The 22730-nt window shown below is 46.4% G+C and overlaps 1 protein-coding gene across 5 annotated transcripts in view; it reads right to left on the bottom strand.

Annotated features, from left to right (window-relative positions):
- The window catches only part of GIGYF2 (GRB10 interacting GYF protein 2), a 142643-nt gene extending 120737 nt beyond the window's left edge, over positions 1-21906 (bottom strand). For 4 of the 5 annotated variants that reach the window (XM_055119839.1, XM_055119840.1, XM_055119843.1 and 1 more), the window contains exons 1-3: positions 21827-21906; positions 16542-16607; positions 9571-9689 (exon numbers count right to left, since the gene is read on the bottom strand). In XM_055119839.1, the coding sequence (XP_054975814.1) occupies positions 9571-9623 (53 nt within the window). In that variant the 5' untranslated portion in view covers positions 9624-9689; positions 16542-16607; positions 21827-21906. The remainder of the gene's footprint in view (positions 1-9570; positions 9690-16541; positions 16608-21826) is intronic. The other variant, XM_055119842.1, reaches the window with a different exon arrangement.
- Positions 21907-22730: the final 824 nt, after the last annotated feature.

Genomic DNA, 22730 nt, shown 5'->3' with positions numbered 1-22730 from the left:
TCCAATTTTAAAGTGTTGACTTAAAAATGGCTAAAAGAATATTTTTACATAAACAATATTTCACACCTTGTCCATTTTACTTAAAAGTTCTTAAAAGTGGGGCCAGAGAAATAGGGACTAAGGCACTTGCCTAGCATGCAGGCAACCACCGTTCAAACCCCAGCACTGCATGTGGTCCCCTAGAATGTCAGGAGTGCCCCTGAGCACAGAGCCAGGAGTAAGCTCTGAGCACTGTAGTTGTAGCCCGAAAACAACAAGCAAACAAACATACAAGCAAAAGCTCTGTGGCAGGGAGGTACTTGCCCTTCACACAACAGAAGCGGGCTTGATCCCAGGCACTGCATTGTGGTCCCTCTAGCAATACCAGGAATAAACTCCAAGTAACCTCAGAGCCATGCATAAGCCCTAAGCACTGCTCACTGTGTCTAGCCCCCCACCCCCCAAAAATGTCCTTACAAATGAATTCAGTAATGTATTTCTTTTCAATACAAGTTTGTTGTTGTTGTTGTTGTTTTTCAATAAACTGCATCTTGGGGCTGGAGTGATAGCACAGCGGGTAGGGCGTTTGCCTTGCACGCAGCTGACCCGGGTTCGATCCCCAGCATCCCATATGGTCCCCTGAGCAACGCCAGGAGTAATTCCTGAGTGCAGAGCCAGGAGTAACCCCTGTGCACCGCCAGGTGTGACCCAAAAAGCAAAAAAAATAAAGAATAAAAAAAATAAACTGCATCTTATATTTGATAGTGAATACAATTTAAATTAGACCTTTTGGTCAACTTCTAAGACATTCCTACTAAATTAGTCCTTACAAGCAACTCTTTTCCTCTTACAGGAATCTCACACCAAAGGTCACTCACGGTCAGCAGGGTTGGGGCTGGAGAGATAGTATAGTGAGTAGGACATTTACCCAGCATTCAGCTGACCTGTATTCAATCCTCAAGACCCCGTATGTTCCCCCGAGATACAGAGAGGAATGATCGCTGAGCACAGTCAGGAGTAAGCCCTTAACACTGACAGGTGAGGCCCCAGAACAAAGATCTACAGGTTTACACTCAGGGCCTCAAACTGCCCTGGGAGCTTTCTAAACCAGATCTTCCTAAACAGTTCCCACTCACCTCTTTTGGCCTAAGAAATTTTTACACAACCCTGGATATATAAAGTACCTACACAAAGCAAGCATTTACTGATGATAAACCCTTGCTTTATTTTAAAGCAAATTTCTCACTATTACGGAGCCCTGGCCCACAGTTTAAAGTAGGTTCTAAATCACTGAACCATCGTCCCGGTCCTCCGTCAGCAGAGATCCCCCCAACAAAGCTGTCAGGATGCCTTGGCACTTGCGGTGGCACAGGCCTGACCTCACAGGAGACTGACAGCTGAGTCATCTCCTAAGAGCGACCGTCTCCCTAGGCCCACTGACAGCTGTATCATCTCGGATCACAAGTAAGGTCCTTTCTTTTCCTCTCAGTAGCTTTCCTGGCTTCCTCTGTCTTTCTTTTAACTACTCAGGTGTTGTCTGTGCGTACATTCAGGGAGAACAGAATGAAGAAATTAATCAATCCAGCTTTTACACCGCAACAAAAAGAGGAGACCCTGATCTCTCCACCAACTCTCCCACTTTCTCACAACCTGGCACAGTGTTTAAGGACCAGATGAGGTCTGGGCTCACACAATCTCTACCAACACGATGGAGCCACAGAACTTTGTAGGAAGTGCCAAGAGGACAATGTGAGAAGCAAAACAGATGCAGAATTAGAATCCAGAACACTGATCTAGTTCATCTTTGAAATTGCTTCCCAAGGAAAATCTACATGGGTCAATTAGCTATCATTATTCCACTAACAGTTCAAAACAAAGGATGGGAGAGTTAGTTCAACTGGTGAAAGGGAGTGAGTATGGCTGGGTAAGTAGTACACTCCCACGGGAAAAAAATAAGGAAAGGAAAAATAATAGGTGCAGAGAGACAGTACAAGAGTTAAAATGTTGGAAATGGAGCAACAGCACCACAGGTAGGGCATTTGCCTTGCACGCGGCCAACCCAGGCTCAATTCCCAACATCCCAAATGGTCCCCTGAGCACTTCCAGGAGTGATTCCTGAGTGCAGAACCAGGAGTAAGCCCTGAGCATCGAGGATGTGACCCCAAAAGCAAAAAAAAAAAAAAAAAAGTTAAAATGTTTACTTACTCCCTTAAATGGCCCCACACAATGAAGGAAAAAAAGTATTCCTGCAAATAAGTATTTCCTTATTATGCAAAATATAAAATATACCTGGGAACCAAAGAGATAGCTAGGGGTTAGATGCTTTCCCTCCTAGGCTCAGTTCCAGCACTCCATATGGTCACCCAAGCACCACCAGGAGCAAATCCTCAGCACAGAATCCTGGACACAGCTGGGTGTGGCCAAAAACCATTAAAAATAAAAAACATGAAGGATACCCAGAAAAAAAAACTATGGAATATCTGGAGTTTAGCTAGTACTCTACACAGTCTACCAACAAGACTAAGAGAAGAGAAAGTAAGGATCAATAATCTGCTCATTAACTCCCCTTTCCCAAGAGCAAAAAAAAAAACCAAAATATTACATATAAATAAGTAGCACTGTAAAAAAAAAAAAAAAAACCAAAATAAACAAAAAAACAACTACTCCCCTAGAATTGCTCACATATGCCAATTAAACACTTTGCTCCCTACTCCAGCAGCCACTCTTTACCTCAGCCAGATCTGAATTAAGATGTAGGATAAACAAATCCTGTAGCACGAGTCAGTTCAAACACTTCAGAACAGATTGGCAGAGGCCACGTATGCCCCCAACACACACACACTCACTCTCTCTCTCTCTCTCTCTCTCTGCCCACGTATGCCCCCAACACTCTCTCTCTCTCTCTCTCTCTCTCTCTCTCTCTCTCTGTCTCTCTCTGTCTCACTTTGGTATTATGTGTTAAATCTACATATCTTCCACCCATAACCCTAAAATCCATTAGAGACTTGGGGGAAAGTGCTATCAAAAGACAAGTTTAAAACATTAGAGTAAGCTTTCAAAGAAACTGACATTCGGCAATTAGGTTCGGCAGCACAAATGGCCATCATGGTGGATGAGCAAACAAAAGTGGGGTGCGTCCAGGTGAACACATGAATATGGGGGGCCAGGCAGATAGCTATATGGGTAGATGCACAGGCCCCAAATATGACCAGCAACATCACATGGTCCCAGAGCACAGCTGGGGTAGCCATTGGGGGCCATGACTGACCTACTAGCCCTCCTTTCAGCACCACCTGGAAGAATCCTGCAAAAAAAATTTTAATAGGGGCTGGAGCAATAGCACAGCTGGTAGGGCGTTTGCCTCGCACGCGGCCGACCCGGGTTGGACTCCCAGCATTCCATATGGTCCCCCAAGCACCGTCAGGAGTAATTCCTGAGTGAGGAATAAGAGCCAGGAGTAACCCCTGTGTATCGCCAGGTGTGACCCAAAAAAGAAAAAGAAAAAAAAAAATTTAATAATTCTTTGGTACACAACTGAAACTCTTCTTTGACCTATTAAAGTCAAAAACACCCTATGATAATGCCAAATTATCCCTTTATTTTTAAATACACGAACATTAACACATTTTCTAATGAAAATTTCCTGTGGAGCATACTTAGGCTTCTTACTAAATATCCAGAGGATGGCTGCAGAGGCTAGAGCACATGCGCTGCATGCAGAAGGCTCAGGTTTCATGTCTGGCTCTGACAAGAGTGAATCCCAAAACACTACCAAGTTTAATTAATCCCCCTCCCAAAAAAGTTTTCCTCAGAAAACCACAACAAAATCCGATTTTGAATTTCCATCTTTTATACAACAACCTAGATCACACATTAATAAGGAGGCTGGCAAAAACAGGCAAGAGAAATAATGTAAGAGCTAAGGCACTTGCCATGCATCCCTCCAGTGCTGGTTCGAATAGCTGGTATCACATAGGGCTTACCTAGCCACCAGGAGTCAATCCTAAGCAGAGTCAGGAATAGCCCTAGTACCACCAGATGTAAACCACTCGAATTTTTTTGTTTTGTTTTGTGGCGGCATCCACCAATGCTCAGGAGTAACTCATGACTCTGCACTCAGGAATCACTTCTGGTGGTGTCCAGAAAACTATATTGAATGCCGAGAATCGAACTCATGTCAGCTGAGTACAAGGCAAAGGCTCTACCCACTAAATTATTTCTCTAATTCACCAAATTTTTTAAAATGGGGTACGCTTGCAAACCATTATTTCTGTATTATTCCTTTCATGTCACCTCTTATAAACATTAAAGATGCTCTGCCGGCTTTTCTCTTCATCATAAAAGGAATTTACCTTCCTAAAATATACTGCCCATAAAACACTACCATCGCTAGTCTATACAGCCTACCCATGCCTGAACACTAGAGTCAGCTCTCCCCCTCCCTGCCCCAAATCACCCAACAGTCACCCAGAAGTGAATAGATGAACCAATACTGTGACAGACATACTCTGGAATAGTCTAGTCATTAAACAAATTACTGATACATGCAGCAACATGGGTGAAGCAGATACTGCACCTAGCAAATTAAGTCAGGTACAAAAGAATATACACTAACTCCAATTCCTGAGTGCAGAGCCAGGAGTAACCCCTGTGCATTGCTGGGTGTGACCCAAGCAGCAAAAAAAAAAAAAAAAAAAAAAGAATATACACTAACTCCATTTATATAAAACTAATCTACAGTCACAAAAAGACATCAGTGGTTGGTGAGGGCCTATAACAGGGAAGAGAAATAGCCAGAAAAAAAGTGGGAAGAAAATTCTTCCCACTTGAAAACGAAAACATTATGTATCTTTGTTGAGGTGGTAACACAAGCACATACAGTGTCAAAAATGCATGTAAGTATATACTTTATAAATATTTAGAATGATGGCATTTTATGGACTAAAGAAAATGAAATGTTATATAATATTAAAGTACTAAATTGGGGGCATAGGCATTGCTCAACGGCAAAAGCAGTTGCATTGCAAGCTGGAAGCCTGTTCAACACCTGCTGCCTAAGTGGATCCCAGCTGATCTACTATTAGGGATCTCCAGTACTCCCCTACTAAAGTGTACAGGAAAAAATACAGAATAAAATAAAGTATATGTGACCTGAGAGAATAATGCAACTTGGTGTGTGAGCAGTACAACACCCAACAAGCACTACAGCAAGTGCATGTGACCTCTGGTCACTGCATTAACACAGAGAAGAAAGGGGGAATAAAAGTAAAAATTAATTAATTTGAAAATAAAAATAACTGAAAGTAGAAAGGTCTCAAAAAGCAATGTATTCCAGGATAACGTTTACCTGGATCATGTCATTGCCATTCCTTAACAGATTAAAACAGACGTTTAAAATCTCACTAAAGGTGGGTAGGGAGAGACAGTGCAGGTGGTTAAGATTCCTGCCTTGCAACTAATTCTACTTCCATCCTGGCAACACTTAAGGTCCACTGCGCACCACCAGGGTCACTCCTGAACACAGAGTCAGGAATAGCCTCTGAGCACTGCATGATGTGGCCAAAAACTCCAAGGGAGAAAATTTCATTTAAGGTCTCAGGCCTCACACAGGCCTGGCCTGCTGGCCCCAGGGTCCAGCCCCAGCATCAAACAGCCTCCTGACACACACCTGGTAGACTACAGGTAGACTACCCTGCACACTACAAGACTCAGCATTGCATCCGCAGGCCTAACACCAGCTCACGGGGAAGGGCCCCAGGGTCCCTGAGCACCTCTTGGAAGACCCCTGCATGCAGTCAATTCAGGCTTGAGTCATAGGACCACATATGGGTCCCCAGTATCTGCCAGGAGTGATATTTAAGAGAAGAGCTAGGAGTAATTCCTAAAGCACTGCTGCATGTGGCCCCAAAACAAAGTTGAAAAAATATTATCTAGAATTATACTATCTTATATCCACTACAACATGAGGCTATGTAAAGTTAAATAAAATTCACTAAAACTTTAAATTCAGTTTATCAAAGGGAAGGGGGGAAAGAACCCTAACAAGATTTCAAAGTCAACCAAGTACCAAGGTCAACATTAAATGATAAATCATGTTACTGACAAATGCTCATGTCAGTAAGGGTATTATGCTAAGGCAGACAGAAAAAGACAAATATACCATATGATGTCATATGTTGAATCTAAAAAACAAATATAGGGCCAAAGAGCTCAACAAGCTAGAGAGTTTTGCTTTTTTTGAGGCCAGTATATTGAAGCCCAGCACTGCATTGTGTCCCAAAAGCAGTTTTGGGTGTGACACCACCCCCGCCAAAAAAAAAAGAACTAGAATTGAAATTTTTAAACAATATAAAAAAAAGTTCATAGATATAAAAAACAGGCTGTAGGGGGGCTGGAGTGATAGCACAGCGGGTAGGGCGTTTGCCTTGCACGCGGCCGACCCGGGTTCGATTCCCAGCATCCCATATGGTCCCCTGACCACCGCCAGGGGTAATTCCTGAGTGCAGAGCCAGGAGTGACCCTTGTGCATCGCCAGGTGTGACCCAAAAAGCAAAAAAAAAAAAAAAAAAAAAAAAAAAAAAAACAGGCTGTAGTTGCCAGAGAAAAGGAAGAAAGTAAGTGAAAGAGGTCAAAAAGAACAAATATCCAGTTATGGAGATATCTAAATAAGTCATGGAGACATACGTATGTACAGTGACGCCTGTTAATACTCCATTGCAGGCTGGAGAGATAGCACAGTGGGTAAGGCACTTGCATTGCAGGTGGCCAACTTGGGTTCAATCCCTGGCATCCATATGGTCCCCCAAACACTACCAGGAGTGATCCCTGAGCACAGAGCCAAGAGTAAGTCCTGAGCACCACCGGATGTGATTCCCCTCCCCCCAAAAAAAACAAATAAAACTGGAAAGACAGTAGAGGGCAGGATTTACCTTGTACACAGCCAACACAGGTTAAATTCCCGGCACCTCATATAGTCCCCTCAGCACTGTCAGTTATGATCTCTAAATGCAAAGCCAGGAGGTGCAACCCAAAAACCAAATAAATAAAAATACTATGTTGCATACTGTAAACTTGCTGAGAATCTTAGTAGTTTTCTCAGTTGCAAGAGAATATAGCCAGAACACTTGAGGCCCTGAAATTGATCCCTGACACAACACAATTAAAAGCATATTAACTACCCACCTGCTCCCAAACCCCTGGTTAACAACAAGTAACAAAAAAAGGGGTGGGAGCTGGAGCCATAGTACAGCGGTTAGGGCATTTGCCTCGCACTCGCACACTGGATTTCAATTCCCAGCATCCCATAAGGTTCCCTGAGCACCACCAGGAGTAATTCCTGAGTGCAGAGCCAGGAGTAGTCTCTGCATCGCTGGGTGTGACCCCCCCAAAAAAAGTCCAAATAAAAGAAAAGAAGTAAGGTCCAGGGTCAAAATGCTAAAGCATATGTTTTGCATGCTGCAGCCCTGGGTTTGATCCCTAGCACTGCATGATCTTCCAATCACCAGCAGAAGCAATACCCAACACCAAGTCTAAGGACTGCCAAGGATGACCCAAAACCCAAGAAACAAAGAAAATAACTAAGACTTTTTTTTTTTAAAGAGTGGCCAGGGGTACAGCTCAACAGGGGGCACTTGATCTAGAGAGATAGTACACAGGTAGGGAGTTTGCCTTGCACACTGCTGAACCGAGTTCAATCCCCAGCATCCCATATGGTCCCCCGAGAACTGACAGGAGTGATTCCTGAGTGCAGGCAGAACCAGGAATAACCCCTAAGCACTGCCCGGTGAAAAACAACAGCAGAGCATTTTGCCTGGCATCTGTAGGGAAGGGGGGCCTGTATGACTACATATAGTATGAAAAGGTGATCAGAGTTCATTTTTCACCATGTATACCTCAAGCTGGACTGGAGAGATAGCACAGCGGGTAGGGCGTTTGCCTGCACACGGCCGACCCGGGTTTGATTCCTCCATCCCTCTCAGAGAACCCGGCAAGCTACCGAGACTATCTCGCCTGCACAGCAGAGCCTGGCAAGCTACCTGTGGCGTGTTGGATATGCCAAAAACAGTAACAAGTCTCACCATGGAAACGTTACTGGTACCCGGCTCAAGCAAATCAATGAACAACGGGACTACAGTGCTACAGTGCTACGATAAAAAATGAGTCATAATGAAAGCTGTACATTAAGAAAAAAATGTCAGGGTCAGAGTGATAGTACAGTGGGTACGGTGTTTGCCTTGCACACAGCAAATCTAGATTTGACCCCCGCAGCCCATATAGCCCCCACAAGCTGCCAAAAGTAATACCTGAGTACCGAACCAGGAATAACCCCTAAGCATTGCGGGGGTGTAACCAAAAAAGCCCAAGAAAAAAGTCAGGGACTTGAGCAATAATACAGGAGGGTAAAATGCTTGCCTTAAATGCCACTGACCCAGGTACAACTCTGGGCATGCCATATGGTCCCCTCCGTATTAATGAGAGTGATCCCTGAGCAAAAGCCAAGAGTAAGCCCTAAGCACCACCAGCTGTGACCCCCAGGAGGGGAGGGCGGGGGGATAGAAGAAAAAAACCATTCCTACTCACACTAAGCACATTTCAAGCCACACAAACCCTATTTCATATGTACCTAATGCCTATAGTACTTAGCAGTGCGTATTTATAAAACACTTTCCATCTAGCAGAAACTCAGACAGTGCTTATACAGATGGTATTTTTGTTTTGTTTCTGCTAACTTGGAAGAGCTTCCCCAGAACTGCTGGCACTTCCACAAGGCCACATTCAGCAGTACTTGGGAGGTCATGTGGTGTCTGGGATCGAACCTGAGGTTCTGTGCATACCAGGACAACTCCCCAGCCTTCGGAGCTGTCTCCCCAGTCAGAAATTTACTTTTTTTTTTTTTTTTTTTGGGTCACACCCAGCAATGCTTAGGGGTTACTCCTGGCTCTACACTCAGGAATTACTCCTGGCAATGCCTGGGGGACCATATGGGATGCCGGGGATCGAACCCGGGTCGGCCGCGTGCAAGGCAAACGCCCTACCCGCTGTGCTATCGCTCCGGCCCCAGAAATTTACTTTTAACCACAACTGAGAACAAATCTCTAGTATCTATGCAATACTAAAACTTCCTGGTGAAATCTAGAACCCCTCAAGTACATGTTCATTATAGTTACTGTTACTTCGAATGCTTTTAAACAAAGAAATCAATGTAACATGCATAAATAAAGCATATATATAACATATACACATACATACATACACATACATATATACACACAAATATAACACTTAAAGTTGTTCTACTGCCCAGACCTGCAATTCTCGCCAGGTCTTCTGACACTCCTATCCAAGATCCCTGTGTTGCTGAAACTATTTCTGTAACAATGCTAAGGGATTTAAATTTCACTACACAGATCATGCAAAGCAGTAAAGGTGGAACTGTGCTACCCTAGTATCATTCACGTTAACGGCATCAAATTACACACAAAGTCACTGTAGTTTTCACTCTGATGTGCCACATACTCACAAGGAAAAATCAGTTTGACTTAAGAATGTCCTCAATAGGACTGGATTGAATACAGAAGGTAAGGCACTTGCCTTGCATGCGACTGTGTCGGCCGTGACCCTGGTTTGAATCCCTGGCACCGCATATGGTCCCCTGAGCACCTCCAGGGGTCACTCCTGAGCACAGAGCCAGGAACAGGCCCTGAGCACCTCTGGTATGGCCCAAAAAAACCAAAAAAGTAAATAAGTAAAAATAGTAAAATAAGTTTATCTAAAAATTTTCCTGAGTAATAAACATTTTTATTAATTTTATTCCCTATGTAGCATCTTTATTAATATTCTACATAATGAAATTGGAAGAATCATAAAGCACTTCAACAGCATAGCCAAGTCTAGAGGAAAAGCACTTACATGATTTTTTAGTTACAAGCTCAAGCAATGGTTTCTAAACACGGAATATCATTGTGACTAAAACAGCTAACACATAAATTCGGTTATCCAAACCTAGGTATATAGTAGCAGTTCATTTTTTTTTTTTTAATTAAAAGAAAACTGAGGCTGTCACTTCAAGGAAATTCTTTTTGCCAATTTATAAAACCTGTGCAGTCAAGCAAAAATTAAAATTTTGCAAAGCTACTAATCATAAATGTGAGCTTCAAGGGTTTTCTAGTACTTTTCCAATTCCTGAAGACTTTTCTGTTGAGTGCTGAACTTAATGAAAGTAAATTTTTGATACTGCATAACATAAACTATACATCCAATGTGCAATATACATCAATGAACTTTAATACAGCATTAAAAGTACAGATACAATTCATATTTCACATTGTAGTGCATGTTAAAAATTACTTTTTACTGGTGGCTGGAGAGATAGTACAGCAGTTAGAACGCTTGTCTTGCTCGTGGCTGATCTGAGTTCAATCCCCAGCATCCCATATGGAGCCCTAAGCACCCACCAGGAGTAATTTCTGAGTGCGGAGCCAGAAAATAAAACCTGAAAATCTCAACCTGGTGAGACCAAAAAGACAATCAAAAAACCTACTTCTTACCCATTTTTAGAGTAATATAAAAAAGGGGCTATTTGCAATTATATGAACAGGTTCTCAAAATATTAGTCCCTTGGGCCTGGAAAGATAGTACAGAGGCTAAGGTGCTTGTCTTGCAAGTGGCCGATCTGGATTCTAACCCTGGCACCCCATATAGTACCCCAGGCCCTCCCACCAGGAGTGATCCCTGAGCAGGGCCAGCAATAAGCCCTGAGCAGGCAGATATGACCCAAAACCTTAAAAAACAAATGAAAAGGGGGGATGGGGAGGTGGGTCTGGTAGGGCACTTGCCTTGCTGATCAGCATCCCATATGGTAACCTGAGCACAACCAGGAGTGATTCCTGAGTGCAGAGCCAGGGGCAAGCCCTGAGCACTGGAGATGTGGCTCAAAAGCAAACAAAAAACTCCCTCTTCCAATGACATAAACTATCTTTATGAAGTGAAATATTTTCTTTCATCTAACTTCTACGAAGCAAGATGTGAAAAGGCAAAACACCACTCTACTCAAATAGTTTACAAATACTTCATGAGTATTTTTGTTAATTGTGAGTACATATATACATATATGTATACACACACATATGCATATATGCTAACATGTCATGAGCTCATTTTAACAAATGAAAAACACAAATAAATTTTAAAAAAACAGGGGCCGGAGCGATAAGAGGAGTTGCCTAGGGATGGTGGGTAGGGAGTCTGTGTTGCAAGCAGCTGACCTGGCCCTGACACCCCGTATGTCCCGAGCCTGCCAAGAGTGAGCTTTGAGTGCAGGGCCAGCCCTGAGCACTGCCAGATTTGGCCCCCACAAAAAAAAAAAAAAAAAGGAAACCAAAAAGCTATTTCAGAGTTCTTTTAAGAGGGTAAAGAAATCCTGGGAGCTGGAGCGATGGCACAGCGGGTAGGGCGTTTGCCTTGCACGCGACCGACCCGGGTTCTAATCCCAGCATCCCATATGGTCCCCTGAGCACCGCCAGGGGTAATTCCTGAGTGAAGAGCCAGGAGTAACCCTGTGCATCGCCGGGTGTGACCCAAAAACAAAAAAAAAAAAAAAAAGAGGGTAAAGAAATCTTAATGGGGGGAGAGAGTAACAATACAGGGGGTTAGGAATTTGCATTGCACGCAGCCGCCCCAGCCCGGGTTTGATCCCCGGCATCCCTTATGGTTCCCTGAGCACTACCAGGAGCAATTCCTGAGTGCAGAGCCAGAAGTAACCCCTAGGTATCGCTGGGTGTTGACCCAAAAAACAAAACCAAAAACTCCTAATGGGCCAGAGATAGCACTGTGGTTAGTACACAGCTGCACCTGGCCCACTGGGATTCATCTGCAGCACCAAATATGGTTCCCCAAACCCTGCCAAAGGAGTGATCTCTGAGCACAGAAAAATGAAGAAACCCTAAGACCAAAAAGTTGAGAACGCTGGATAGAGCTAAATCCACAACTCAGCATGCAGTGTTTGCCTTGCACACGGCTAACCCAGGTTCAATCCCCAGCATCCCATGTGGTCCCCTGAGCACTGGCAGGAGTGATTCCAGAGTGGGGCCAAGAGTAAGCCGTGAGCAATGCCAGGTGTGATCAAAAACATATAAGCAAAACAAAGTTGAGAAAAACAAATAAAAAAGCAAATGAACGAGAGCTGGAATGACAGTACCCGGGCGAACCAGGCCGGCCCAGCTTCTATCCCTGGCATCCCATATGGTCACCCAAGCACCGCTAGGAGTAATACCTGCGTGAGAGACGGGAGTAACTCATGTTTTATGTTTTAGTTACATGATTGAACAGCTTCTCCCATTTGCCTATAAAGATTAGAGTGATTTGCTCACAGCTAAGGCTAAACTACCCTCAGGCAAAAAGCACCTAAGTATTAGTGGTATTGAAAACAAAACTCTGCTGGTCAAAGAGATAGTTCAGGGGATAAGGCACTTCCCTTGCAGGCAGCTGAGTTAGAATCAAGGTCTGACACCCCATATGGTAACCAGGTAACCAGGAGTGCAGAGCCAGGAGTAAGCACTAAGCACTCCCCCCACATAAACCAAAAGCAACAATAACAAAAACAAAAAACCCGAACCTACTAAAGTCTATTCAAGTTATAAATTTTATAATCAAAAACTCATCAGTTTACACTCTAATACAATCTAAAAAACTACTATTCATCAAATAGTTATATACTATGTGTCTGTGAGGCATTATATTGGACATTTCAGATTTGTATTGTTTTAGATTTGTATTGTTCCTGGCTCTGCACTCAGGGATCACACAGGATGCCAGGATGCATCAAACGTGGGTTTGGTATGTGCAAGACCAAGCACCCAACCTGCTGTACTATGGCTCCAGCCCCATATTATAGTCTTAATTCCCACAGTCACTACAGGATACACTTCACAGCTAGGTGGGGTGGGCAGAGGGAGAAGGTTTCATAAAGTTAACTACATTTGGCAGGGGAGGGGCAAGAGTTCCAACCCAGCTGGGTCCCAGTGCAAGCAAAACCAGTACAAGTGCTGAACTATCTCCACAACCTCATGAGCTTGATTTACTTATCTGAAGTTCTAGGTAGTGACCAAATTAAACAACCCACATGTGACTGCAAGCTCTCCACCACCTATCTGTAATCTGCTCAGTAATACGTTCCTCTTGAAATTTTCAGAGGAATTTATTTTGTAAGATAATTTTCCTTTTACCAATCTCCATCCTGTTCCATTATCAACCAATTTCTGTATTTTGCATCACTTGATTCAAGCAATACTGTACTACCTTTAGTTAGGGAAAAGGGCAGTACCCTAATATTCTGTCGGAAACTGTATTAACCATGGTGAAACAGAAAAGGCAATACTTCTATAGTCTTTTATTAAGTGTGTCAGTTTCACGAACATCAATCAAGGCTCATTCTCCCATCATTAATCTTTTTGGTACAACTGCACCTCTAATTACTCAACTGGACATAAGTTTTGGCAACACCATCTCACTCCCAAAGAACTAATCAAGGGAGCCCCTGGATTTGTATCATGGCATGAGTCATGATTTATCAAGTGTAAAAATACCAATACAGGAGGCCAGAGAGAGTAGGAATAAGTGAAGAGTTTGCATGTGGTTCCTGGAGTCCCTCAAGGAATGATTCCTGAACATAGAACCAAGAGTAAACCCTTGAGCTAAACCGGGTGTGGCCCACCCACACTCCCCCCAAAAATTAAAATATAATAATATATCAAAGAAAATACCAATAAACGGGCTGCAGTGATAGCAGAGCGGGTAGGGCATTTGCCTTGCACACGGCCAACCCAGGTTCAATTCCCAGCATCCCATATGGTCCCCCAAGCACCGCCACGGGTAATTCCTGAGTGCAGAGCCAGGAGTAACCCCTGTGCACCGCCAGGTGTGTCCCGAAAAGCCCAAAAAAAGAGAAAATACCAATAAAGGATCAGGGTCAGGTATGCACATCTAGTATGCATACACAAAACCCTAAATTCAATCTCTGACACCCCATAGCCCCCCAAGCACCACCTGCAGGGGTAGCCCTAGGTCAGCTGCATGCGAGGCAAATGTATTTTTGTTTTGGCTCTGAGCAATACCTGGCAGAGGCCAGGGATCACTCCTGCCAATACTGAAGGACCATACATAGCGCCTGGTGTCAAACCGATGTCAGCCACAGGCAAAGCAAGTACCTTAATCCCCTGTACTGTCTCTGCAGTCCATGGCTCCACTCTGGGGCCTCCCACATTCCAGGCTGAGCACACAACTTCAGTTTCTCATCCTTCCTGTATTCTCTCTCCCACTCCCAGAATAACAATAAATATACATGGCCTCACTGATCTTCGCCCAAGAATCAAGGTTCTGACAGCAATCCAGCTATTAAGTATAATATAGTCACATAACTGAAACCCACTCTCCAAATCTGATACGGCTTCCCAATATTCATAACCTACTTAATACTAAAAAAAGCAACCAGAAGTTAGAATTAAGAAATTAGAATTTGGGGGCGAGCGATAGTACAGTGGGTTGGGCATCTGCCTTGTACACAGAAAACTCAGGTTCGATCCCCAGTATACAATATGGTCCCCTGAGCACCACCAGGAGTAATTCCTGAGTGCAGAGCCAGGAGTAACCCTCGAGTACTACTGGGTGTGGCCCAAAATTCCCCCCAAAATTAGAATTTATAAAATGGGAGTCCAGGCCTGTGTCTCAGCAGTAGGTTCACGCTAAGCATGTATGAGACCTGGGTTCAATCACTGACATAGTCAGAAAAAAATTTTTACAAAATACTGTACTACTAGAAGATACAAGGCTGCTGGGTGAGGCCTGCCAGTCCTCATTCACTAAAGGCTAAGTGCTTATTTTAATGTTTCAGGATTTAAGAATTAGAACTGCCAAGTTACATACAGAAAAATATTCTAAGAAAATCTAAAAGCTTCTGCTGAGTTCTTTTATTTTTTTTGGTCTTTTTTTGTTTTTTGGGTCACACCCAGCGATGCTCATGGGTTACTCCTGGCTTTGCACTCAGGAATTACTCCTGGCGGTGCTTGGGGGACCATATGGGATGCCAGGGATCAAACCCGGGTCGGCCGCGTGCAAGGCAAACGCCCTACCGGCTGTGCTATCGCTCTGGCTCCAAGCTTCTGCTGAGTTCTAACTAGAGTAGCTGCCCGACTTCAGAGAAGACTGCCCCAACCTTCGGGTGAGGCCCTTTAAGCTGTTTACAGTTCCGACCCCAATCTCAGGATAATGCTACCTTGACCAATGATGGAAAACTAGATAAGGACTTCTATCAAACTGTCCCTACTAGGAGTGTAATTGCGTTGACACTGAGCTAAGAAACAGCTCGAGAGAGTGATTTTAGATGTGACTCCAGGAATGAAGTGGCAATTTTCTGTACTTCATAGGAGAAAAGGCCACAGTGCTGGGAAGACAACTGAACTAGAAAAAAGACAGACAAGAGGATGTTCCCTGCCAGCAGGAAGGAAAGTGCTATCTATCTGGGCTATCCTGACTCCTGAATGCGTCCCAATTTCTGGTTCAGGTCCTGCAAAAGCCAACCGTTCCTTTGATTCTTCAGGTATCTCCTTAACTATGTAAGTCAGAGAAAGCTAATCATATTGCTACAATGGCAGTATGACAAATGATCCATGTGTCAAATTAATGTACTATAGAGCGTCAAACTTAAACAAGGTTATACATACATTCAACTAGAAGAAAAGCCTTCAAAAAGGCCCCTTCTGAGCTGGAGAGAACTGTCTGGGCTGGAGAGCATGCTCTTTGTGCTGGAAGGCTGGATTCAATTCCCAGCACTAAATGGTCCTCAAGTAAGTGACAGTCAACCACTGAGCCACAAACTGCCCCAAAAACAAGACAAAAAGAAGTTCCTTCTGGGAACAACAATGGGTAGGGCAGCAATGGTGTCTTGCACACAGCTGAATTGGAGTCAATCCCTGACATCCTGTATGGTCCCCCCATGTTCTATCAGGAGTGATCCCTGAGGGCACTGAGCTACGAGTAAGCCCTGACCACCACTAGGTGGACGCCTCCACTCCAAAAAAAGTTCTTTATCTTTACTTCTGCCCCCTAAGTATTGCTCCTTCCTGTCTCATGCAAAAAAAAAAAAAAAAGACAAGTTTAAGACACAGACTCACACTAACATCAATGCAAAAAAATGTGTCTTAATCTCATAGTTCATAAGGAATCTGAAAAGTACCTCAGAAGTCATTTCTATTCACTATCTATAACCTTAGAAGAAATAACAAGACAAAAAAAAAAAAAAACCTGCAACCTTAAAAGTAAAAATCACCTGATTTGGGGACAGAGATAGTACAAGGCTTAAGGCACTTGCCTTCCACACACTCCCCCCTGGTTCTACCCCAGCACCCCATATGGTACCCCGGCACCACCAAGTGTGATCCAGTGATCCCTGAGCACAGAACCAGGAGTAAGCCCTGAGCACTGTCCCATGTGGCCCAACCACTCTCCCTGCCAAACTACCTGTTTGCATAAGCCCTGACTTCGCACAACATGCCCCCTCCAATACTCACCTGTTCAAAAGTTCTGCTGGTTCACAGCAGGAGGTTTGAGCAGACTACAATCAGGTCCGTTTAACACTGCAAAAATAAATAAATATATTATATTTAAAGTAAATACCTAGCAATCTCTTAGGACGTATATTTTTATCATGTTTTTACAGAAAATGAATCCCAAGCCTACTTAAAACAGTACAACTGCTGGAGAGATAGGATGCAGTAGAGGGGTTAAGACCTTGCATGTGGACAACTCCGTTCAATCCCCAGAGCACTGCACATGGTCCCCAAGTACCACCAGAACTGATCCCGGACCAGAGGCAGGAGTAAGCCTTGAGTCCCACCAAGTGTGGCCCAAAAACTATGTAACAGAACCATCTAGTGAGCTGATAGTAACCAGCCAGTCTCTCACAGCACCTCATTTATTTCTTAACTTCTAAGTGTCTGGATGAAGCTAACAAGGAATACTCTAGGCTTGTTATTCAAAATCACCCTGCAGGGGCTTGACATATACTTTTTAAACATATTTAGCAGAGCAAAAGTGAAAACCAACAGCATAACAATACAGTATGTATTCAGACAAAGTCTGGTAGGACTCCTGATAAAATCAAAGAAGCAGAACTGGAGGTATGCTCTCAGTTGGAAAATGACAACTTTCTTTTAATGTTGTGTTGAGGAAATACCTTATAATTCATGATTGTTATTCAAAGTGAAATGGAGTGGTCAGAAGTATAGTAACTTCGAGTGCTTTCTCAGAAATTAGTATCAATTAGTAGAAAAGCAATAAAAATTAAAGTTGACAATTCTACTACTAACAACAAAAAGTTTAAGAAAGTCATTTCTTTTTATTTTGTAAAAAATAAAGCCATAAATAACTCATAACGGTAATTATCAAACTACACACTGTACTAAGCTTTTTTAAGGACAGAAGGAAAAGAGAGAACTAACTTTAATTTTTTTTTTTTTTTTTTTTTTTGCTTTTTGGGTCACACCCAGCGATGCTCAGGGGTTATTCCTGGCTTTGCACTCAGGAATTACTCCTGGCGGTGCTTGGGGGACCATATGGGATGCCGGGGATCGAACCCAGGTCGGCCGAGTGCAAGGCAAACGCCCTACCCGCTGTGCTATCGCTCCGGCCCTAAAATTTTTTTAAATTAAAAAAAAGAACCCACTCTTCTCTGGGCCAAACTCAAGAAAATAAGCTCTAAGATACTTCCTATTAGAAGTATCAAGTCTGGGGCTGGAGTGATAGATAGTACAGCATGTGGGCCAGCATGTGGGCGACCCAGGTTCCATGCTCGGCATCCCATATGGTCCCCCAAGCACCGCCAGGAGTAATTTTTGAGTGCAAAGCCAGGAGTAACTCCTGAACATCACTGGGTGTGACCCAAAAAGCCAAAACAAACAAACAGAAAGTATAAAGTCTGGGGCTAGAGATAGCACAGCAGGCAAAACACTTGCCTTTCACACAGCCAACCCAGGTTCAATCTCTGGCATCTCAGATGGTCCCCTGGAGGAATTACTCCACCAGGAGTAATTCCTGAGTGTAGAGCCAGGAGTAACCCTAAAGCATAGCCAGGTGTGGTCCCAAAATAGAAAAAACAAACAAACAAAAAACCTATAAAGTCCAAGTTCAATGAAGAACAAGAAAATGTAAAAGTGTTTCTTATCTAAAGTAGGGAATATGAAATACTTTGAAAAATATTTTTGTACAGTTAAATTTAACTAAGAAAATACTCTCAAACTTCTCCCCTCTTTTCCTACACACAAAATTATGGGCAATTCAGCAAAGAAATAGCCTTGCATTTCTGAATAATTAACCTAGTTATCTAAAAAGGAGAAAAAAAACGAAAATAAAAAGCCAGAGAGATGACTCAATGGGTTGAATACGGGCTTTGCATGCAGGAGGCCAGTGTTTTATCCCTGGCATCACATAGTCCCCCAAGCACCACCAAAAGTGACCCCCACTCCAAATACAGAGCTGAGAGTAACACCTGAGCACTGCTGGGTACAATTCAAGAAACAAAACAAAATATGCTATGCTGGCCAAGAAATAAGAAAATTATAGTTACAATGTTGCAAAGCTTTCAAAATAAAAAGTTGCAAATCTTGGAGTCAGAAGAGTACAAATCTACTCCTATTTTTAAAGCTATACAATTCTTCAGGGAACTAAAAATGAACAGAGGAACTGGAGAGAGAGTACAGAGGTAAAGCCCTTGCTTTTCACATGGCTAACCTGGGCTTCAACCCCAGAACCACACATGGTCCCCCTGGGCACTGCCACAAGTGATCCCTGAGCACAGAGCCAAGAGTAAGGGCCAAGAAAAAGCCCTGAGCACCATCAGGTATGAATCAAAAAGCAAACGATAGAAAAATGAGTAAAACCCAAGGACTTCATCATAAAATCCTAGCAGTGGTTTAAAAAAAAAACAAACCTGGGGCCGGAGCGATAGCACAGCGGGTAGGGCGTTTGCCTTGCACGCGGCCGACCCGGGTTCGATCCCCGGCATCCCATATGGTCCCCCAAGCACCGCCAGGAGTAATTTCTGAGTGCAAAGCCAGGAGTAACCCCTGAGCATCGCTGGGTGTGACCCAAAAAGAAAAAAAAAAAAAAAAAAAAACCTGAGTTCAAAGTTTCACAACAATGACCAAGGAAAGCCAAGGCAATTTAAACTGGTAAAATAGGTATTTAACATGCCTGTAAGACATATAGATTCAAAGGAAATAGATTCAACCTAAGCAGACTGAGTCTACTATAATCTATAAGGTATCAAATGAGTAATTAATGCTAAAAATGCAGTCAGCAGGGGCCAATGGGTTATAGTCTAAATCAGCCTTTGAAAATAGCACAACACACAGATCCTTCAGAAGGGGGAAGGTAAAAGGGACAGTAATAATCTTCCCAAAGGGGTAAAGCAATCTGCCAGAGTGGAGACCAACAGGAGAATAGATATATGGGTAACTACAATGCAGAATCATGAGAATAAATGTCTGATGTGCCAGCAAAGACATAATGTAGAATGATCATTTCAAAAATTAGCCGAAGGCACAAAAGGGAGAAAGAAAATTTGTTACAGTACTGCCTGGTTATTAACTCATCACTACCTTTCCAAGCAGAGGAGCCCCCCCTTACACCTGAACCTGCAATTCCTAGTTTTCATAATTTTCAGGCAGTCCTATGATACACTACATTTTATACGTACAATTCACCAGTGAAAGTATTTCAAAATCAAAATACTTTGTTCAGGAAGATGGCTCGAGGAACTGGAAAACATACTTTACAAGCAGGAGCCTTGGGTTTGATCCCTGGCACAGAGGGTAACCTCAGCACTATCAGTTTCTTCATTTGAAAACTATACAGGACAGTTATGAAAACTCAATAGGAAAAATAAGGAGATAAGCTTGAAGGAAATCAGCATTTTTTTTCAAGTATTTTTTCAAAGGGAAATCCTTTAAGTATAAAACTGGAAAACTGATCTGAAAAGTTTATGAAATAACAAATTTAGCACAAACCCAGGGTCAGAGATACTAGTGCAGTGGGTAAGGTACTCGCATGCAGGGGCCCCCTGTCTGATCTTGAGCACTGCATATGGTCCCTCAATCCCCACCAACTCCACATACCTGTGACACATATAAAATGCTCTAACGAACATACAAATTAGGTGAGCCCTTAACGAACGTCTGTGGGCAGATTATGTGGCTCTCCAGAACCGAAAGAAATAAAAACTGTACGTCCAGCAGAGAAATAAGGAAAAGGAATTCCTCACTAACCAGATGAAGGGCATCGGGAGTTAACACACACATATCCCACTTTCCTTCGCACGTATGTTCTTGATGTGTCTAAACCTCAAAGGAAACTGACTTACCTACATTTCCAAATATCCTAAAGTATCCCACAGACTCCCCCCGCCCCCGCAACACACACACACACACACACACACACACCCCTTTTAAAACAATTACTGGGGCAAAATCCTTCTAGGCAGCTGCCTTGCATCTCATTTAAAAACCCGTCACTGCTGGCCAGGGGTGCGATCGGGTGGCAGGGGTGGCAGGGCAGGCGCCGGCCAGCGTGGGGCCAGCGTGGGGCCACTGGGGGCCGGGGTGCCAGCCCTAGCACGGGCTCACCCCGCCCCCCAGGGCCGCCTGCAGCGGCACAACGACGACAGCTACGAGAAACTTCAACTCCGGGCCCAGGAGTTAAGGCAAGGGCCACGCACGTGGCCAACGCCGGGACCAAGCCGGGACACCCCACTACCCTACCAGGGTGCCCCCCGGGCAGAGCCCCGGGTGCCTTCGGGGTGCCCAAGCACTCCGGATTTTCCAGATGGGGGAGGGAGGGGTGCGCGCCCGGGCAAGCCCCCGGGGTGACACCACCGCAGGGCACTGACCTCTCTCCCGACAGGCCGGGAGCGGCTGGCCGGGAGCACGGCTCCCCCGGGGGCGCGCCCGCCGCCCCCCGCCGCCCCCCTGCGCCGACCAGGGCAGTTCCCGCAGGGGCCGGGCGGCCGGTGCCCCGCGCGCGCCTGTCAGGGGCCGGGCGGCCGGGTGATGAATGGGGCCGGGCCCGGCCGGGGCGCCCCGCTCCCCGCTCCCCGCTCCCCGGGCGGCTCCGGGGGGCGAGCCCCGGCGCGGGCTGCTTCCCGCGGGCAGAGTCGGCGGCGCCCCCGCGGCCCGGGTCCAGCCCCCGTGACAGCCGGGCGGGCCGCGGCCCCGGGCGCGACGGCCAAGCGGAGCGCGCCCGCCGGGTTCGAACCCAAACGGGCCGACCCGGGCGAGCGGGCGGCGGGGGGGGGCGGCGCAGGGCTCGCGTGCGGGGCCAACGGGGGGCGGGGGGCCCGGCGCCCGCAGGAAGTTCCCGGCCGGCGGTGCCCCCCGTCCCCCCGCCCCCCGGCCGCGGGGCCGTGCAAAGTTCCGGGGCGCCGGGGGCGGGGAGGGCCGGCGAGCACCGGAGCGCGAGTCCCCGCCGGCCGGGGGCGCCCCTCCCGGGGGCCGCGGGCGGGAGCAGCTGTCGGCCGGCGGCAGCTGGGAGCCGGGAGGCGGGGGCGCGGGGGGCCCGGCCGGGAGACGCGCCCGCCGGCCCCCGGGCTGACCCGTCCCCGCGCCCGCCGCCCGCCCGCCCCGCCGCGTCGCCGCCACCCGGGCGGCCTGTGGGTGTCCATGCGGCGGGGCCGGGGCCGGGGCCGGCCGGGGCGGCGGGGGCGGCGGCGGGCGGCGGGCCGGGGGGCCGGGGGCCGGGCGGCGGCGGCGGGCCGGGCGGCGGCGGCGGGCGGGCCGCGGGCCGGGAGCGAGCGGCGCCTTACCTGCAGCCCCGGGACTCGGAGTCTCTCGGAAACCCAGTCAGCCCTCAGCCTCAACAACACAAGATGGCCGACACGTCGCCACGCGCGTCACGTGACAGCGCCCGCTGGCCACGCCCCCGCCCCGCCCCGCCCCGCCTGGCCGCGCTCCCGGCTCCTGCAGTCTCCCACGACGTCGTTCCGGGCCGCCGGCCACGCCCCCCGCCGAGCCCCGGATGCGCGTCCCGGGGGGCGGGGCTGCGGCTGTGCGCAGGCGCGGGGCCCGCCGGGGGCGGGGGCTGCCCCTGCCCTTGGGTCGGGTGGCGTTGCCGGTGGCCGCGGCCCAGGTGCCCTGTGACTCATCGGTCGGCTCGGCCGGTCCGCTGCCCCGTTCGCAGCCCCGACACCCCGCTTCCCGGACGGGCCGATTATTATTATTTTCCCCCAAAAGTAGAACAACGGCCCGCGCCCGCCTGCCCTTGCAATGCCCCGGGAGCCTTGCAGAGCCCAGCCTGCCTTGTGCAGTGTGGCAGCTGCCTTAAAGACCTCCGATGGCCGGGGTGTCGGGGGGACGGGGCGGTGACGAGGGTACCCGGGAAGATTGGGGACCTGATCCTTGTTCTAGAAGGACTCGTTGCTTTTTTGAAATTCACGTTTCTCTTTATTTCTTTTTTTTGGGGGGGGGTCACACCTGGCGATGCTCAGGGGTTACTCCTGGCTCTGCACTCAGGAATCACTCCTGGCGGTGCTCGGGGAACCATATGGGATGCTGGGATTTGAACCCGGGTCGGCCGCATGCAAGGCAAACGCCCTACCCGCTGTGCTATCACTCCAGCCCCTCTCTTTATTTCTTTATTCATTTATTCTCGTGGTTGGAAGGACGTGGGGGCAGAGTTTGCTGAATCTCTGTCGTCTTAGGTCCCTGCTT

Source organism: Sorex araneus, chromosome X (assembly GCF_027595985.1).
Source record: "Sorex araneus isolate mSorAra2 chromosome X, mSorAra2.pri, whole genome shotgun sequence".
NCBI classification, from domain to species: Eukaryota; Metazoa; Chordata; class Mammalia; order Eulipotyphla; family Soricidae; genus Sorex; species Sorex araneus.
The sequence above is the reverse complement of the archived record's forward strand: the minus strand, read 5'-3'. Positions and strand labels throughout refer to the sequence as shown.